Here is a 17,299-nt window from a genome sequence, read left to right on the forward strand (position 1 = left end):
AGTCGTCTTAGTTTTTAGAAGCACATATGAACGCCCTAATATTTATGCGCCAGCATACAGTCAGTTGATGTACCCACACGCGTCCAGGGTGATTCATCGTCCATTTTAGATCTTGTCCTTTATAGTAGGTCTCTGTCTGAGGTACAGGTATCAGTGGAGGATGGGTTGTCCGACCATAAGCTTGTTTCTTTTTCCTGCCTCATGGGCAGCTCGGATGATTTTGTGGCCCAGAAGCGCAAAACTATTAAAGACTTTTCTAGGGCGAATGACGAATCTGTTCTAGATTACCTTGAGTTATCCTTAGATACATTTTCTGGGAACGACGTTAATTATTTATGGAATAAATTTAAATCAATCTGCCATTTTTGTCTTCGAAACTTTATTCCTAATAAAAGTAAATATGTGCGCCGCAAAAACCCCTGGATGACACGCGAAATAATTCATCTATTACGGAAAGTAAAAAGAGACCGTAGAAGTCGAGTTCACAGTTCCTCCCTCCCCTGCCTAAAGCGAGCACTAGCAGCTAAAATTCGCACAAGTAAACAGTTCTATCATACCAATACACTCACACGATTCCTTAAGACAGATCCAGCGAAGTTCTGGCGACACCTCAGCTCAAATCAACAAAAAACTGTCGATTATGTCAAAATTGGGGAAATGTTGGTTCACGACAAACAACAAATAGCTACGGAGTTTAATCTTTTCTTTCAGTCAGTGTTCTCGAAGTCTTACACTAGACATTCCTCCTTTAACGAAGAAACTGAAATAAGCTCGGAGTTCATCACGTTTGAAGGTATCTTTTCTATGCTACTTAACCTCAAACCTAAATCGTCAAATGGTCCTGATGATATACCAAATGCATTTCTTCGTCGTTACGCTGAGTGGATTTCTAGATTCCTTGTTGTTATCTTCCAGATGTCATTTTCATGTGGCGTTGTTCCCTCAGATTGGCGAATTGCTCGGGTTGTACCCGTTTTTAAAAAAGGAGACCGTACAATGTTAACAAATTATCGCCCAATTTCACTCACCAGCTCTTCGTGTAAACTACTGGAAGATATAATTTCTAATTACATCAATGATTTCCTCGATAAACATGAAATAATCTCGCCTTTTCAGCATGAGTTCCGAAAGGGATTTTCTACTACTACTCAGCTCATTTCAACTATTCATTCTTTTGCTTCTATAGTAGATAGGCCTGGTCAAGTCGACGTCATCTTCCTTGATTTTAGCAAAGCCTTCGACAGAGTTCCTCATTCCGGTCTTATATACATACTTAATGAGATTGGCCTTGCCAGCGCAGTTGTTCAATGGATTGCATCTTATCTTCAAATGCGAAAACAATTCGTCGATGTAGTCGGTCACCATTCTGACCCTCTTCCTGTAATTTCGGGTGTTCCGCAAGGGAGTGTCCTTGGCCCTCTTCTTTTTTCAATTTTTATTAATGACCTCACTTTTTGTATAGATAAAAGCGTGAGTATTCGTTTATTTGCGGACGACTGTCTATTGTTCAAGGATATTAACTCTACTAGGGACCAAGTTGTTCTGAACGAAAGTCTTAATGCAGTATCTAGCTGGTGCGATCGTTGGGAGATGAAGCTTAACCAAGAAAAGTCCTTGTACATGCGCATCACGAACAAAAAGTCCTCTCATCAGTATGAATACTTTATTGGTGATAACTACATCTCTCGGACGATGAGCTTTAAATATCTTGGTATAACAATTTCTAGCAACTTATCTTGGTCCTCACACATTGAACACGTGTGTGCAGCTGCCCGTCGAAAACTAGGTATGATAAGGCACAAGCTTAAGCACGTGCCTTCTCATGTGAAACTTTTAGCCTATAACACATTGATAAGAACGAAGTTAGAATACGCCTGTACAGTCTGGGATCCATTCACAAAAAAAGATATCAAGATACTGGAAAATGTTCAAAAGCAAGCAGCTCGTTTTATATTTAATCGCTACCACCCGCATGACTCACCTGCTGCCTTAATTCAAAGTAACAACATCATCTCTCTTGAATCACGAAGGAAGCTAGCTAGACTAAAATTTCTTTATCAACTCTGGTTTAAAAAACTCCGGCTTGAATCGTCGTCCTTTCTTCACCCATCATCGACTAGGCGCACAAGTCATGACCATCCGCATAAAATAACTCCAGTATTCGCTCGAACAAATGCATTTAAATACTCCTTCTTTCACAGAACCATAACTGAATGGAACAACCTACCTCATCACATATTTATATCTGACAATGTTTTGGAGTCGATTGAGCGTTTGTTTGATGTGTAACTCTTTGCATTGTTTTATTTTCCTGTTCCCCACTACCGCCACCCCTCCCAACTTTGTTGTGAGCTATTACATGTGCTTTATTACAATTTCTGCATAAATTTCCTCTGTTCCCCTCTCCCATTTTACGGGTTACCTGGTGCAGCGCTTTTTTGACTCCACTTTTGTAACCCCCAATCCTGCTTGGGCCGCAATTGGCCTGCAGTATTCCTAAATAAATAAATAAATAAATAAAAAGAAAACGTGCAAAATTAAAAACAAAGCGCAAAAAAAAATAATGTAGGGCGTCTGCCACAACGAACAAGTGGTTTTCACTTTGCAATAAAAATATTTCGCATAGCGGAGAGCCCAGCATTCGCCTGAATGTGGCGCCAACGATCGAGAACTGATTCGTAAATAAATAGGTTAATGCTATCGAATTAAAATGCTAAAACTTTTATTTTCTTCAAACATTGAATGCCAAATTATGGTGCGATCTCCGCATAAGACGTTACTCAATTCCACGTATTTGGAGGCAGAGTCGGTTGCTATTTTCTTACTGAACGTATTTGAATTATATGCGGAAGTTTTCATTCTGGTAGATGTAACTTTTGTATCTGATCTCGACGTGTTGTGCTACATTTTGCAAACACTGAGCGTTCGGCAATGCGTTATGCACTGTTATGACGGAAGGTACTCAATTCTCTCTCCTCACAGACACCCGGTAGTCTGGAACTGCTCTACTCTAATAATGTCCTTATAGAGGCGAACTGAGACGAGCAAATACAAAACCCAAAGATGTATCGTCCTTTTTTGTCTTTTTCCTTAGTTTCCGTAATTGAATATTTCGGCCTAAAGCCACTACGTAATGTACGCTCAGAGTATATTGAATCTGCATTCTCTGTAGTCTTGGCAGCGTGGCCATATTGTGGAACAGTGCAGAACAGGCGAAGTGGTCAAAGTGCAAACTAGCAGAGACCCTAGCGGTTCAGGTGGACTCTGGGAGCCGGAGACCACCAAAGGGTAGTTTAGTTTCGATTTAGTAGGGTTGCGCATCTCGCGTTTGCTATCGTCTCCGCACCGATATTGGTCGCGTCGTCCTGAATTGCTCCACATTTACGCTTGATGCAGTAACATTTCCTTCTCCTTGCTACATATCAGGTGCTGCGGATAACGAAATATTTACGATTCCGTTGGCACGGGGAGCGAGCAAAAACGCCACAACGGAAACGTCATGTAAACGCAGATCGACGTACAGCGAACGCGGTACCAGCTCACTGCGTGCATTTGTATGTAACCTGCAGAACAGCCACTGATACTAGTACTCCACTTTCATAGCACCCTTGCTTCGCCGATCGCTATTTTCAACCAGGCTAACGCTGTACATGTCGAGCCTCGCCGTACGAGAATGTGTTGAAGCCCTAACATGCACCTCTCGCTATGTCGCTGTGAGACAATAGGCCACGGGAATGATCAAAACACAATACCGGTGTTGGTGTCCCCATATCGCTCAATGTGCAGGTTCGTTATTGATACATCTTTTAGCCCTAACACTTCTTTTTTCGTGAAGTTCGCTGTTATCGGATTTTTTCTTGGCCTTTCTCGAGTCCAGTGCTTTTCTCTGTGTTCTCGTGTTTGTTTTTTTGTGTTTTTTTTTTGTTCAACTCACCTGATTGCCAACAGTATGTACCAAGCAGCTCATTTAAAACTTGAAAATGGCTATCGGCGAAGCAAGGGTGGTATAAAACTGGAGTACTTGTCTGAGTGTCTATTCTCGAGGTTGCAAACAAATGCACACAGTTAGCTGGCACGGCGTTCGGCGTACGTCGATCTGCATTCAAGTGACTTCGCTGTTGCAGCGTTTTCGTTCGCTCCTCGTGCCAAAAAAAAATCGTAATTGTTTTGTCATTCACTCTGTATGATATCCAGCGACCAAAAGAAAAGGGTACTTACTGTATTCCGCGTAAGTGTGGCGCAGTCTACGACGACGTGAGAAATGTGAGAAATTATGATGCGGAGGCAAGAGCAGACGACAGATGCGCGACGCATTGAAACCGAAACCGAACCTATCCGTTGAAAGTCTCCGGCTTCCGTTATGCACTTAAACCTCTAAGGGCGCTGCTTTCTTGTATATTGATCATTGCCAACCGGAACGATTTCAATATGAGACATGCTGAACTTCAGACAAAAATTTGAAAGTTTCAGCCGTATTGTTTTGCTCTTTCGCGGACCGTATTAACATTTCTGGAACGAGAAAAAGCGCTGCCCGCTCTTTCAACGAAAACGTTTAGGCGACTGGCAACAATGGTTTTAGGCAACAAAATAGGATAAGTAGGGGTACTTTGAAGCGAAGACCTTTAACGCATGAACACGTACAATCAACCTGCACAGAAGGCCTTCCCCAATAAATTGCGAACGCTCTCCATGGTTTGCGCTCCTCCTTCTTTCAAATGTACACGGTCTCCAAGCGACGCTTGTAACGCATAGCGCAATCTCTCGAGAGCGCAGCGAACATACTATTGAGCGTGCGTCATATGCTTGCTCCGCCTATCGGAAGATGAACCAACGCGTTACAAGCACCGCCGAATTGAGCCAGCCGAAGAACGCTAGGCTCACGCCAGTGCCCCTATAAAAGCAAGCTCCAGCGAAACGCTTCCGAAGGCGTGTACTTGCGATAGTTGCTTCCTACAATCCAATTCAGTTGAGAACTTCGTGCGAACGTCTCGTCAAAGGCGATACGACTCGCACTCAAAAAAAAAAAAAAATATGAGAGGTCATTGAGCTATGCGCTGTATGGAACATACCCGCCGAAAAAGCGGGAGTCATTTTTTTATCGTTTGTAATTAAAGTGAACGTGGCGATCTCGTAATATTCGATGAAAACAAAAGGGACTTTATATAGATCGTTTGTATTTGAGACAAAAAAATGTATCAATGTATAACGGCAATAAGGTCCGATTTTACACATTCTACATGTCAATAATCTCTCTAACAATTATATCTGAGGAGCGGTTCTTCCAGTTCGTTTAAGCTTAGGTCCAGACGTAACCGACGCTACGATCTAACGGAACCAATAATGCAGCCTTAAAAGCGCAAGTCACTTGGACTTTTTTTCTTTATATTTGGTTCAGCGTTCAGCAATTCATCATATTAATTACATTTTTTTTTACGTTCAGCGACACGAATGAAAAGAACTGGCTATGCCTCCGTTTTTGATATAAAGCCAAGTATGCGGCAAACCTGGAAAGCGCAGCGTTTTCCAATTAGGTTTATCTTGTCAAGTACTGCGCCTTCCGCGACGAATCGCGATCTGCTCTGACAAAATAATGTCGCATGGTGCCACAAGTCTCCATGGCAAGGAAAATATAAGAGTTCGTTTCGGGCTGCGCGGTGTATTTTTTATTAACCCATTATAATATTATTGCATGTAAAATTCATGATTTTACTCGTCTATTTGCACCTAACTAAAAAATGAAAATGCGGACTTTGATATTTCCTTTTTCGTATCTATGTTTGAAGTGACTCCATGAAACTCTATGAAATCACCTAAACATTCCAGTCGATATGAAGTACATAACACATTTTATTCTGGATTAGGACATGTTACTTTTCCGGTCCTTACCAACGCATCCGGTAAAGAGTATCTTTTTCTTCCATATTGTGTCCGAAAAGGCATCACGTTTTCTGCTATGTTTTTTTAAACGTACAACTGGAAACACATACCGTGTCTACTGCCTAGAAGCTACATTAAAAAAAAATTGAGTATCTTGCGTCGTTAATTTGTTTGTACATTTAACGAGTTGCCGCGTGAACGAATAATCAGTATAATCAAAATCACTACCTAGATCCTCGACCTCTACAGCGGAGATTCTCTCGGCCCCTATCGAAAAGGCGAGATCGTGGTTCAGAGCAAAACCCTAATGAAGGGCTACTACGGTCGTCCGGAAGCTACTCAAGAAGTCCTGAGCAGTGATGGCTGGCTTCGCACGGGTGAGATTGAGAATGATCTTTGTGTTTCTTATTTTTAAAGTAATCTAAAGTGCCTAACCCAGGTCATGTCGTGTCCCACGTGCGAGTGCACGTCGAGGTCTAGTACTTGTGAATAAGTATTTTTCTTTAATTATACATTACTTGACTAGTGTGTTTACAGATATCCTTTTCTATTTTTGAAACTGCCGTTTATAAGAAACCGTGCTATTTTGATATGCTCAGAGGATATACAAAATGTAGTTATCGTTTATTTTCCCTGAACCAACTTACAAAGAGTCCTTATTATTGAGCAGTATATCTGCAGTTCGAACCGAGTTCTGCATAAATTGCTCTTTCCAGTAGCCTGTACCTCCTGCCCAGGTGGAGAGAAGACTTGGGCAGTGTACTTTAGGTATGTGTATTGAGATACTATAGAAAACACATCGCCCTTCACTTCGCTACACCGGTGCACGAGGGTCAGGTAAATGGAAGGAGCATATTGCCTTAATATGTTTGAATATTTCTTGAGAGCTGAGTTTCGTAGGCAAATATTCTCGGCAATTAGGTTTGTTATTGAATTAATGTTTTTACGCTGGATAATTTAAAAAGTTAAGAGGTGTGGGTTGAAGATGCCAAACAAAGCAGTCTTAGAAATGGTGAGAAAAATAGGAGGGACCTCAGAAATGCGAGAAAACAAAATGCGTTGGAACTTCAAACATCGGGCCAAACCTTGCCAGACAATTATTAATGATAAAAAACATCGTGCTTTGACGCTACATGATTCTTTTACTTTTGGTCCCCGGAAACTTGTCGCATTTACTCAATGCGCATGCGACCGATTTCAGGAACATTTTATTTCAACTGTATAATGTCCCAGTCTTAAGTGCCAATATAACCTGTGAAGAAACGGTCAAGGATAGATTATTTTGAATTAAATTCCAAAGAGGAAGCATTGCCATCTTTCCACCAATATTATTTCCGCAGTGGTAAAAAAATTAACGGCAAAACTACACTAAACCAAAAAGCGATCATTCCTCTTTTTTTAATTCGCAGAAAAAACGTGAAATAAACCAAGTGAAGTTTTTTCAACATTGTTGTTATAGAAAAAACTTAATTTATAGTTTTATTTCTCTATCTGAAGAACAGTGCCGGCCGAGTGCTTTTAGTCAAGACATACTGGAGTATAAAACATCAAGGCAGGATATATACAGGAATACAAAGTAGACAAAGCAGATGTTTAATATTTAAAAAAAAATCTGTTGAAATCACAGATAGTATTATGCATTTTTAAACAAAATCATATAGTGCTAGATAAATAAGTTTAACCAGAAAACCCTCGAAGGCTACGATGCAAACAATTCCATTGTCGGACGGAAATATGAAAGCATTATATTTGTAAAGTCTCTGCATTGATTCTGGTGATTACGTTTCTCATGTGTCTGCCTTTAACAACAGCAATCATTGTACGTCAAGTAATTGTCGCAACATATGCACTTCTTCGCAGGGGATCTTGGGTACTATGACAGTAATGGAAAGATCTACTTCGTAGATCGCATCAAGCAGATGATAAAATGTATGGGGAACATTGTAACTCCTGCCGAGTTGGAAGAAATTTTGACCACACACGAGGCTGTTTTGGAAGCCGCTGTGGTCGGCATACCCAGTTCGAAGTACGGGGAGGCTCCGGTCGCTTGTGTCGTTGTCAAGGAAACCCAGGAAAAAAGCCTAGACATTCTGGAACAAGAACTGAAAGAACTTGTAGCAGGTATGCTGTCGATTTTCTTCATGTAGGGGATCTACCCAATACTTGTTTATTTATAATAATACAGATTTTTATCCGGGAGGAACCGTTACTATGAGTTAATTCGACATGGAGGCTCACAAATATGGATCAAATGATCATAAACACGAATTGATTGAAAATGTTAAATCTTCGGTAAAAATTAAAACAAAACCTCACGCTAGACTGCAAATAAAACGGCATAGCCTTAAGTTGCAGGTTTGAATCACAGCGCTGTTAGAATTATTAGGGAAAACTATGTACAGGGTGTTTTTTCATCTTTCCAGTTTAGTTTTAAAAAAAGCCGTGAACGTTACACTTAAGCGGTTCCTGCAGGTGACTTATACAACCAGGGGGACAGTATACGGGTGGCTGAGGTTTGCGATAAGTCGGCTGATTATTTAAAAACTTGTTAAATAACTTTTTAGTTACTAAATAAAGACATATGGTTCCAATTAGAAACTAAATGAGCCCCATCAAAAACCACTACATGAACACTTTTTAGAACGACTTGAAGCCCGTGGGAAACTTTGGGGTTCGCCAGTTACCACTCGTGCAGCAGACGCAAAGCTAGAAGTGGCGGAACGCGGATGATAAGATTATCATCGCGTTCCGCCACTGCTAGCTTGGCGCCTGCTTCATGAGTGGTAACTTTGGCGCACCCCGAGTTTTTATGACCTTCAAGTCGTTCTAAAAAAAGTCGATTAAGTGGTTTTCGATGACGCTCAGTAAGTTCCTATTTGGAACCATATCTATATTTTCACAAATTGAAAAGTTAATTAACGAACTTTAATTAATAATCCGACTTGTTGTAAATATTAGCCACCTTCATAATTTCCCCCTGGCCGTATAACTCACCTGCAGAAACCGCCCTATTGAAAATTCCATCAAGATACGTAATTTGGGACACTGACTGCCAGTCAGCAGCCTTGGTGGAACGTGATGGACCATCAGACGTCATCTGATTGTCCATCAGATGACGTCTGACTGCCACTGCCAAGAGAATTTCATCAACAAGGGCACCATTTATATAAGAGTAAAGCTATACGCACTCATAAATATTGCCAAATGCCTCGATAAAACAAAATGTTCGAGGCAAAAAAAAAAAGAAAAAAAAAAAAGCAGGACCACCGCGGATCGAACCCGCACCACTTGCGTACAAATCGGACATCTTGACCCCTATGCTATGCCGCCGCTATGGAAACTCGATTTGACTATTCGTTTTATACGATATGCTTCGGCTCAAATGCAGTTAAGCCGTCAGCATGTTATGCAAACCACTCGTACATCACTCGCCGTACTTCAGTTCTACTCACCTGCCATGTAGAGTACTTTCGCGTCATAGACGATCCTTTTGTTCGCGCGTCTCCGGCCCAGTAGACCTGGTACACCTTGTCGTCTTCAACTACACCGCTAAAGTCCCTTACATCGTCGGAACTCACAACAGGCTGGGTCTTGTCGAGTAGAAATTCTACTAAAACATAAGACATTGTAGAATCCGGGCAGGATCAACAGGTTGGAGCCAGCGGGCAAACAAAACGAGTCGAGAGCGATCGTTCATGAAAGCTCGGCGAAGCCTCTATGGGCGAAGCGAAGTGTCGTGTTTGGCGCTTCGGCGGGCTTCTGATCAAGGTTGTCGGTCGGTTGCGTGTCATATCTCTAACGTCAGCGGTTTTATGGGCTCACGTCCCGAAATCGTTTTCTCGTGCATAGATTACTTTTCGTATTCATAGATTTGATGAAATAGTGGTATCGGAACGAACTTTACGTGCTTTGACCGTACGTCTGTCTTCACGTCAAAGCTTTTTGACGTCCAGTCAGAGACAGTCGATGTACAATCAGAATCGCCACCAAGACATCCTGATGGCATTTCGCGGCGGCCGACTGCCACCAGGAAACCATCAGAAAGCCGACAAGCGGAGTCTGACTGGAGTTTGACTGTCGGTCAGGGTAACTTGTTGGCCAATCAGACGTGCTTGACGTACAGTGAGGCACAGTCAGCGGTCCACTAGAAAACATAGACTGCCAAACAGGGTTACATTGATGGATTTTTCCTTCGGGCGCATAAGTGTAAATCTTAAAAAAGCACTCGGTATATAACAAAAATAATCTAATATATAAATATTATATCAGACCGGTCGAGAAGGGCAGATCTTTAATTGGGAAATCATTTCTTTGCAGTGGTGGGCGTAAAGGTTTGAATATAATCTGATAAATATTAAACTGACATAAGTGTCCTCCTCCACCGCTCTCACCCCTCCCCCCTGCCTACATAATAAAAAAACAATTTCGCTTGTAGGTACGTATAAATACTACATATACTAGAACGGTAACGCTACAAACCCACAAAGCATTCCCTTTCCTCCCCAATCTACAAACTACGAGAATAGACCCTTTCCGGAATTCAGTGCCATCTGGTGACTCAAATGGCAGTTTGACGTTTACCGTACTAATGGCGGCAATGAACCTGTGCTCCGCAGTATTTTATGGGGCACCGTCACTTTCGCAAGTCAACGGTAAACGAGAATGTGCGCTTCACTGTACAGTTCCTTTCAATGTTTTTCAGTGTCGATGTCGAAATAGATGCAACCAGTAAGAACGAAGCGCCAACCCACACAGATGCCTTCATAGAGTTATATACTGTGAGCGGTGGAGCGGGCGTAAAGGGGTAAAAAGGCTTTAATTTGGTGGAAAAGGGGCTGGGTTACAAGTTCGTCAACACACGAGGCTCATGGCGGCTCTTCACGCTCCTCGCGCCGGGCTGCCCAAGGTTGTTAGACCTGGTCTCAGTGACCGCTGTCTGGAGGTCGCCTCAGCTCACATCCCACCCCACTTGCAAGTTCATGTCCTCTTGGAACAAAAGAACAACCTAATCCTGCAGCGACAGGTCATAGTCCTGTAGTCGCTTTGGTTTTGTCCGATGACGCTGCGGTCTTTGGTTTGGAGGGTGGCCTGGGTCCTCACTTTGGGGCAAAGGCACCAAGTCAGGTTCAGCTTCAAGTCCCACGGAGTTGTGTGCGGGGGCTTGATCTTCAGTGGTCGACTCGGCTAGAATTGGATCGATATATGGGGGCCGGTATTTTTTCATTTGGCTTACGTGGGCGACTCGGGACTCTGCTGTAGACGTCTTCGAGTTTGTCACACGTCGCACGTCATACGTAACTGGAGTTCTCTTGCGTGTGACTTGATATAATCCTTTGAATTTGGGAGCAAGTTTCTCCGATCCCTGAAGGATAGGCTGTTGTCGTCGTATCCATACAGAGTCACCGATGTCATAAGATGCATCGCGGTGGGTCCTGTCGTATATCGTCTTCCGTGTTTCCTGAGCTTGTTCAGAGTTACTGACTGCTTCGCTTCGCAGGTCTGGTAGTGCTAGAAGTCTTTCGCTGAGGTTAGAGGCTCGATGTGGGCGGACTTTCTGGTGTGGCAGCCTTGGTATGAACCCGAACAAAAGTTCGAAGGGTGAAAATCCGGTGCTTCGGTTACGGGTTGTGTTCACAGCAAAGGCGGCCTCTTCCAGTTTAGCGACCCAGAGTGACTGATCACCGTCACACAGTTTCAGAAGTACTGTCCCAAGCGTCCCGTTGGCACGTTCAACAAGTCCGTTGCTGGCAGCACGGTATGCTACTGAGAAGTGCACGTTCACACCATGCATGCGCATGAATTTCCTGAACTGGTGGGACCCGAATGACTTGGCATGGTGGGAGAGACAGTCATCACAGGCTCCGAATCTGTAGAACAGCGAATGCAAATGTTTCAGCACATCTTTTGTTGAAGTTGTAGGCACTGCTGCTGGGACGATGTATCTGGTTGCGAAGTCGTTGACGTTGAGTATGTACTTCGCTTCTGTTCCTGGCATTGTGATGTGATCAAGGGCTATTTCACTGAAGAGGATCTCTGTAGTGGGCATGAAACACATTGTGCCAACTGATCGCGTGGTGGGTAGGTTGTGCGCTTGGCAAACTTGACAACCTTCGACATACTATTTCGTAGTAGCCGTCATCTTCGGCCACCAATAACGGTCTTTGACCTTTGTGAGGGTGCGTGACACATCCATCTGTCCATTGGCGTCATGAGCAAGTTCAAGGACCTGCTGTTGCATCTTGGCCGGGACAACAATAGTGCACAGTTCTGGATTCACAACTCTGCACAGGGTCCTCTCGACCACAGCAAAGTTCTGGGTGTCCTGTCCTGACAGAAGTTTTGCACGGATGGCCTTGCATGTTTCGTCTTCAGCTTGCATTGCGATGAGTGTGTCGACCTGGGACACCGTGGCACATGAGTGTCGTGAAAGCATGTCAGCCGCGTGGTTCTGACGTCCGGGTCGGTGCTCAACCGAGAAGTCAAACTCGGCTAGGTCGAGTAGCAATCCTGTAAAGCGTCGCGACGGCTTGAAGTTAGTGGTCAAACAGGCGACTGACCTGTTGTCAGTCAGAAGATGGAACCGTCGTCCCAATAGGTAATGTCGAAATTTCACTGTGATGGCCCAATGCACGGCCATGGCTTCCCAAACATTGCTGTGCAGTTTCCGTTCAGGTTCCGTGAGCAATCGGCTGGCATACTCAATCACAGTCTCTTTTCCGTTTTGCTTCTGGGCCAGTACTGCTTTAAAGGCTGTAGCAGATGCGTCTGTGGCGACTGTCGTAGGCGCATCAGCATCAAAGTGGCCTAATATTGGGGGTGACGTTAGTGCAGAGCGAATAGTTTCAAAAGCCTGCTGGCACTCGGGTGTCCACTGGAACTCCACGTTCCGACTGGCGGCTTGAAGAGGCGCTGAAATCTTCGAAAAGTCACATATGAAGCGTCTGTAAAAATTGGCCGTTTGGAGCCACGATAGCAGCCGCTTCGACGTTGTTGGCGCTGGAATTCGCAGGAGTGCTTTGATCTTCGAAGGGTCTGGGGTTTTATTTTGTTCAGAGATCACAAATCCAAGAAACTTCACAGAAGCAACCGCAAACTTGCACTTCTTCAAGAAAACCTTGAAGCCGGCCTGCAGCAGGAGAGTCAGGGCCTCTTCGAGAAGATCCAGGAACTCCGAAAAGGTGTCGGCAAAGATGATGATGTCATCCAGGTATGTGCGCACACCTGATTTGGACAGTCGGGGCTTCAGCTGAGAAAATATCTTGTGCATCGTTTTTTTGGAAAGTGGACGGTGCATTCTTCAAGCCAAAAGGCATTCGCGTCCGCTTGAAGGTACCTTGATGAGTGATGAATGTGGTTTTCTCTTGGTCTTTATCTTTCACTCTGATCTGCCAGTACGCACAGTATAAGTCCAAGACCGCAAAAAGGGAGCTCCCACCAAGGTCATCAAAAAAGTCATCAGCTCGGGGGAGTGGCTGCAGGACGTTTAGTCATCTGGTTTAGAGGTATGTAGTTCACACATAGCCTCTTTTTGTCTTTTTGCGTCACGACAATTGCTGGGAATTCCCATGGTCCAGAGGATGGGCGAATGATGTCATACTCGAGCAGAGATGCTGTCTGACGCTCGAGGAATTGTCTGTCGCTGGCGGTGTAGCGGTATGGCTGTCGACCGTAGGGCTTGGCGTCGGGCATCAGCTTGATCTCGTGTTTAATGCCTTCATATAGGCCAATGTCCTCAGGGCTGCTGCTGAAAAGACCAGCATGGCATTGTACAATGCTCTTTACGGCTTCTTGTTCTTTGCGACTTAGCTGAGCTCCTAGGCAGATATCGGTCAAATTATCATCAAGAATGATAGCAGGTTGGTCTGGAGGCAACGGTCTTGGGGGCCCTGTCTCGAGGTGGCTCGTGGAGCGAGTTGTGTCCACCTGAGCCAAGGTTGCCTTGTTGAGTTGGCTCCACAAGGGTTCGTTTTCATCTGGCTCGTGCTCGACTTGGAGTGGCTCTACTGTAGAGTGCGGGGGGTCAAAACGTGACAACGCAGGAGTTGTCAAGATTACTGCATTCGACATTCTTGGCAAGAGTTCCTCCTTACACTGCACGATAATGTTGTTTCACGGTTGGCAGATCACAGGTAGGAGCGGAGGCTTGAAATGCAGTCCCGCTTGGGCTGCGTAGAACCAGTCTTCTCCCAGAATGAGCGGGAGGGCATTCCTTTCAAGTACGGCTGCTTTGACAACGGCAGACAGAGGTCCGATAGTTATTCGCAGAAAGACTGATCCTTCGGGCATAACTGAGCTTCCTCCGACGACAAGCAAAGGTGGCTTGGTCCACGGTTCCAGCTTGAGGTTTGATGCTAGGCTTGCTGCAAGGATGGTGACGTTCGAACCACTGTCTGGGAAGGCACTGATCTCTCCCAGTCCTTTGACTTGTGCGGTGACTACAGCACATTTAAACTTGGATCCAGACAAGAAGTCCTCGGCGCGGCGAACACAAGCCGTTGGTGCTTTGGGGACTGTCTGCTTGTCACGAAAAGGCTGTTTTGGTTCGGTACATTTGCTTGCAAGGTGGCCCATCTTTTGACAGTTGTAGCACACAGCATCTCTCAAGTCTTGTCCTCGTCTGTATGCTGGGGCACCATACTTCGTCGAAATGGCCTCATACCTTGATCCTTGGTCGGGAGGTGGTAGGCTGGTGGTTCGAGGAGGCGGCATAACACGTGTGGTGTGCTGGAAGGTAGATGATCGAACAGACTGTGGGGAGTTCACGGCACTGTCAGATTTGGCGATGGTACCTTGAGGCGTGGGGCGTCCTAAGGCTTGCTCTGTTGACTTTGAAGATCGGGCCAGGCGGGTGTGGTCCAATGCTCGATCCACTTCAGACACTATGCTGAGGAAGTCGTCCACGGTCCGGGGTCGCTGAACAGTGATGGATGTGGCTACCTGTTCGTCACGAATGCCTTGAACGAGGTATTCAATGCGTTCCTTGACGGCAATATGAACTGGACAGCGTGACATGCGCTTCAGTTTTGCGAAGGCGTACTGCTGCAGGCTCTCTCCGGCTTTCTGCGTGATCGCTGCGACTCTATGGTGCCACTGTATGAGTGAAAGTTGTTCACCAAATTGCTCTTCAAATCCGGCTTTCCAAATGGTCCAGGTTGTAAGTTGTCGCCCTGTTGACACATGCCAGTCTGCTGCGACACCACGTAGCTTTCCTTGTGCGATGGCCAAGAGAGTTGGGTCTTCCCATCGCGCAAATCGTTGAGTGCGCTCGAGCTCTTCGACCCAATGCTCGAGGGTAGGGGTGCCACTTCCGTTGAAAGTAGGCAACGAAGCTGAGAGATCCGGTAGCGTCGTTAGGTGCACCGGATTCGCTTGACTCGCTATCGTTGTCATCATAACGGCCATGTTCTGATGGAGGAAGGCTGTCATGCGCTGCATGTTCTCTGCTGGGTCTGATGTAAAGGTTGGCATTTCCAAGAATGACATCGTAGGTGCTGACACGGTTGGAAACGACGTCGAAGCTGCGGGCACGTTTGGCGGTGGTTCTTGGGCGGTATCGACCAGAAGTCGGTCGATCAATTCCTCCGTGTTGCCGGTTGTGGAGAGGCTCCGGCGCTGCAGTTCGGTTTTTATCATCTGTACATTCAGGGTGGCAAGGTCTTCGGCGGTGGCAACACGCCAGTTGTTGAAAGGCATCGTTGTTGACGGGCTAGGCAGGGTAGGCTTAGGAGGCGGTCGACGTTCCGACAGCGCTCAATCAAATGCGGAGGGGCTTACTTGACGGGCAAAGCGGCTGCGGCAGGTTGCGGGCGTCGACTGCGCCATGTGTGAGCGGTGGAGCGGGCGTAAAGGGGTAAAAAGGCTTTAATTTTGTAGAAAAGGGGCTGGGTTACAAGTTCGTCAACACACGAGGCTCATGGCGGCTCTTCACGCTCCTCGCGCCGGGCTGCCCAAGGTTGTTAGACCTGGTCTTAGTGTCCGCTGTCTGGAGGTCACCTCAGCTCACAATATATCAAGGGCTTTGAAACCGAGTTTGTGCTACTGACAGATTGACTGGGCCCGAGTTAGAAATGATCGCTTACGCAGCTCTTGCGTCCAATTCCTTCTTCAAGTAGCTTTAACGTCTACAATGCATATGCCTCAAATCATCTGCTTAGGAGCATCTTCGACATCTTCCTTTATCAGTAAACAGAAGGCCGCCATAAGTATAGCAAATATGCCATTTTTCAGATTAGGATAGTGATCAAAGTGGCCAGACTGAATTCCGGAAAGGTTCTATAAGTTAGCTATCGGCCTCGCTTTCCTGGCATCAACCGGAATTATACATCGTCACTTACTTCAGTGGTGCCTAGGAGGGCGGAAAAGTTTAGTCAAGATTTGTTCCCTTCGAGAAGAGCAGGCACTCAGCCTCTTTTACAAGGTTTGATTTTGTGTTTATATAGCAAAAGACGTACAAGTAAAACAATCTAAAACAAACGATATGCAGAAAGAGAAGTTATTGATTAACACTGTGTACGCGTTTTGTAGCTGCACATATTTTTAGCCGAACGCTCTTCCACTATCCTTGTTGATGAGGTGTTACTATGTTGTTTGCAGGTCAAACATCGACCTTCAAGCATCTCTACGGCGGTGTGGTTTTTATAAATTCTCTACCAAAATCAGAAAACGGGAAGATTCTGAGGCAGGAGTTGAAGTCGAGGATATTGTCCGGAAATGTCTAGTGTTATTCAACGAAAATCCAGCATGTTGTTCTGCAAAGTTTGGCATAATATTCAAGAGAAAATAAAGGAAATTTAAAATATATTTCGTGTCGAGCACAGCCAACTTCACGAATAATGTTGCGAATCTCTAAGAGGACAACACAATTTTCTTAACTTAAATTATTAGAATAATTCTGCGCCCATATCGGCTTTATTTTCACACGGATCGACGGGCTGGAGCTTGTACAGACACCGTCCACCTTACAGTCACTTGTGACCAAGACTAGGTTAGCCCTGAAACGACGGGATTTTCGTTTCTATCTGTAATATGAAGAATACCAGAAAATAATAAAATAAGCGATGAAACAACAAATTATAAAAACGTTTACTGTATTTTGACGGCATCATTACTGGTCTCACACATTACATTGAACAGAAGGTTACTTACTAAGCTACCTCAAAACAGTTTACACAACCGACATGCATATTTCCCAAGAAGATCTCACCAAAAAATATTTCAATTTATTTCATACAGAACAAAGAAATGCAACTGAGAATGGCCAATGAAGACACCTGTTTAAAATTTCAAACTTTCTTCCAAACTTACATCCTACGGAATGGAAAAAAAAAAAACGTTTAAAAGGTTAATCTCGAAGGCAAAGCAAGTAAACATGAGTGTTTTGACAGCATAAAATCGGTGTTCTGTGAGGTATGGCGACGATGCT

General features: G+C 44.7%; 1 protein-coding gene across 1 annotated transcript in view; it reads left to right on the forward strand.

Moving 5' to 3' along the window:
- The window catches only part of LOC8033263 (4-coumarate--CoA ligase 1-like), a 32,893-nt gene extending 16,298 nt beyond the window's left edge, over positions 1 to 16,595 (forward strand). The window contains exons 7-9 of the mRNA XM_042291594.1: positions 6,110 to 6,254; positions 7,738 to 7,998; positions 16,471 to 16,595. Of these exons, the coding sequence (XP_042147528.1) occupies positions 6,110 to 6,254; positions 7,738 to 7,998; positions 16,471 to 16,595 (531 nt within the window). The remainder of the gene's footprint in view (positions 1 to 6,109; positions 6,255 to 7,737; positions 7,999 to 16,470) is intronic.
- The last annotated feature ends 704 nt before the right edge of the window (positions 16,596 to 17,299 follow it).

Source organism: Ixodes scapularis, unplaced genomic scaffold (assembly GCF_016920785.2).
Source record: "Ixodes scapularis isolate PalLabHiFi unplaced genomic scaffold, ASM1692078v2 PGA_scaffold2__306_contigs__length_199485367, whole genome shotgun sequence".
Taxonomy (NCBI): Eukaryota; Metazoa; Arthropoda; class Arachnida; order Ixodida; family Ixodidae; genus Ixodes; species Ixodes scapularis.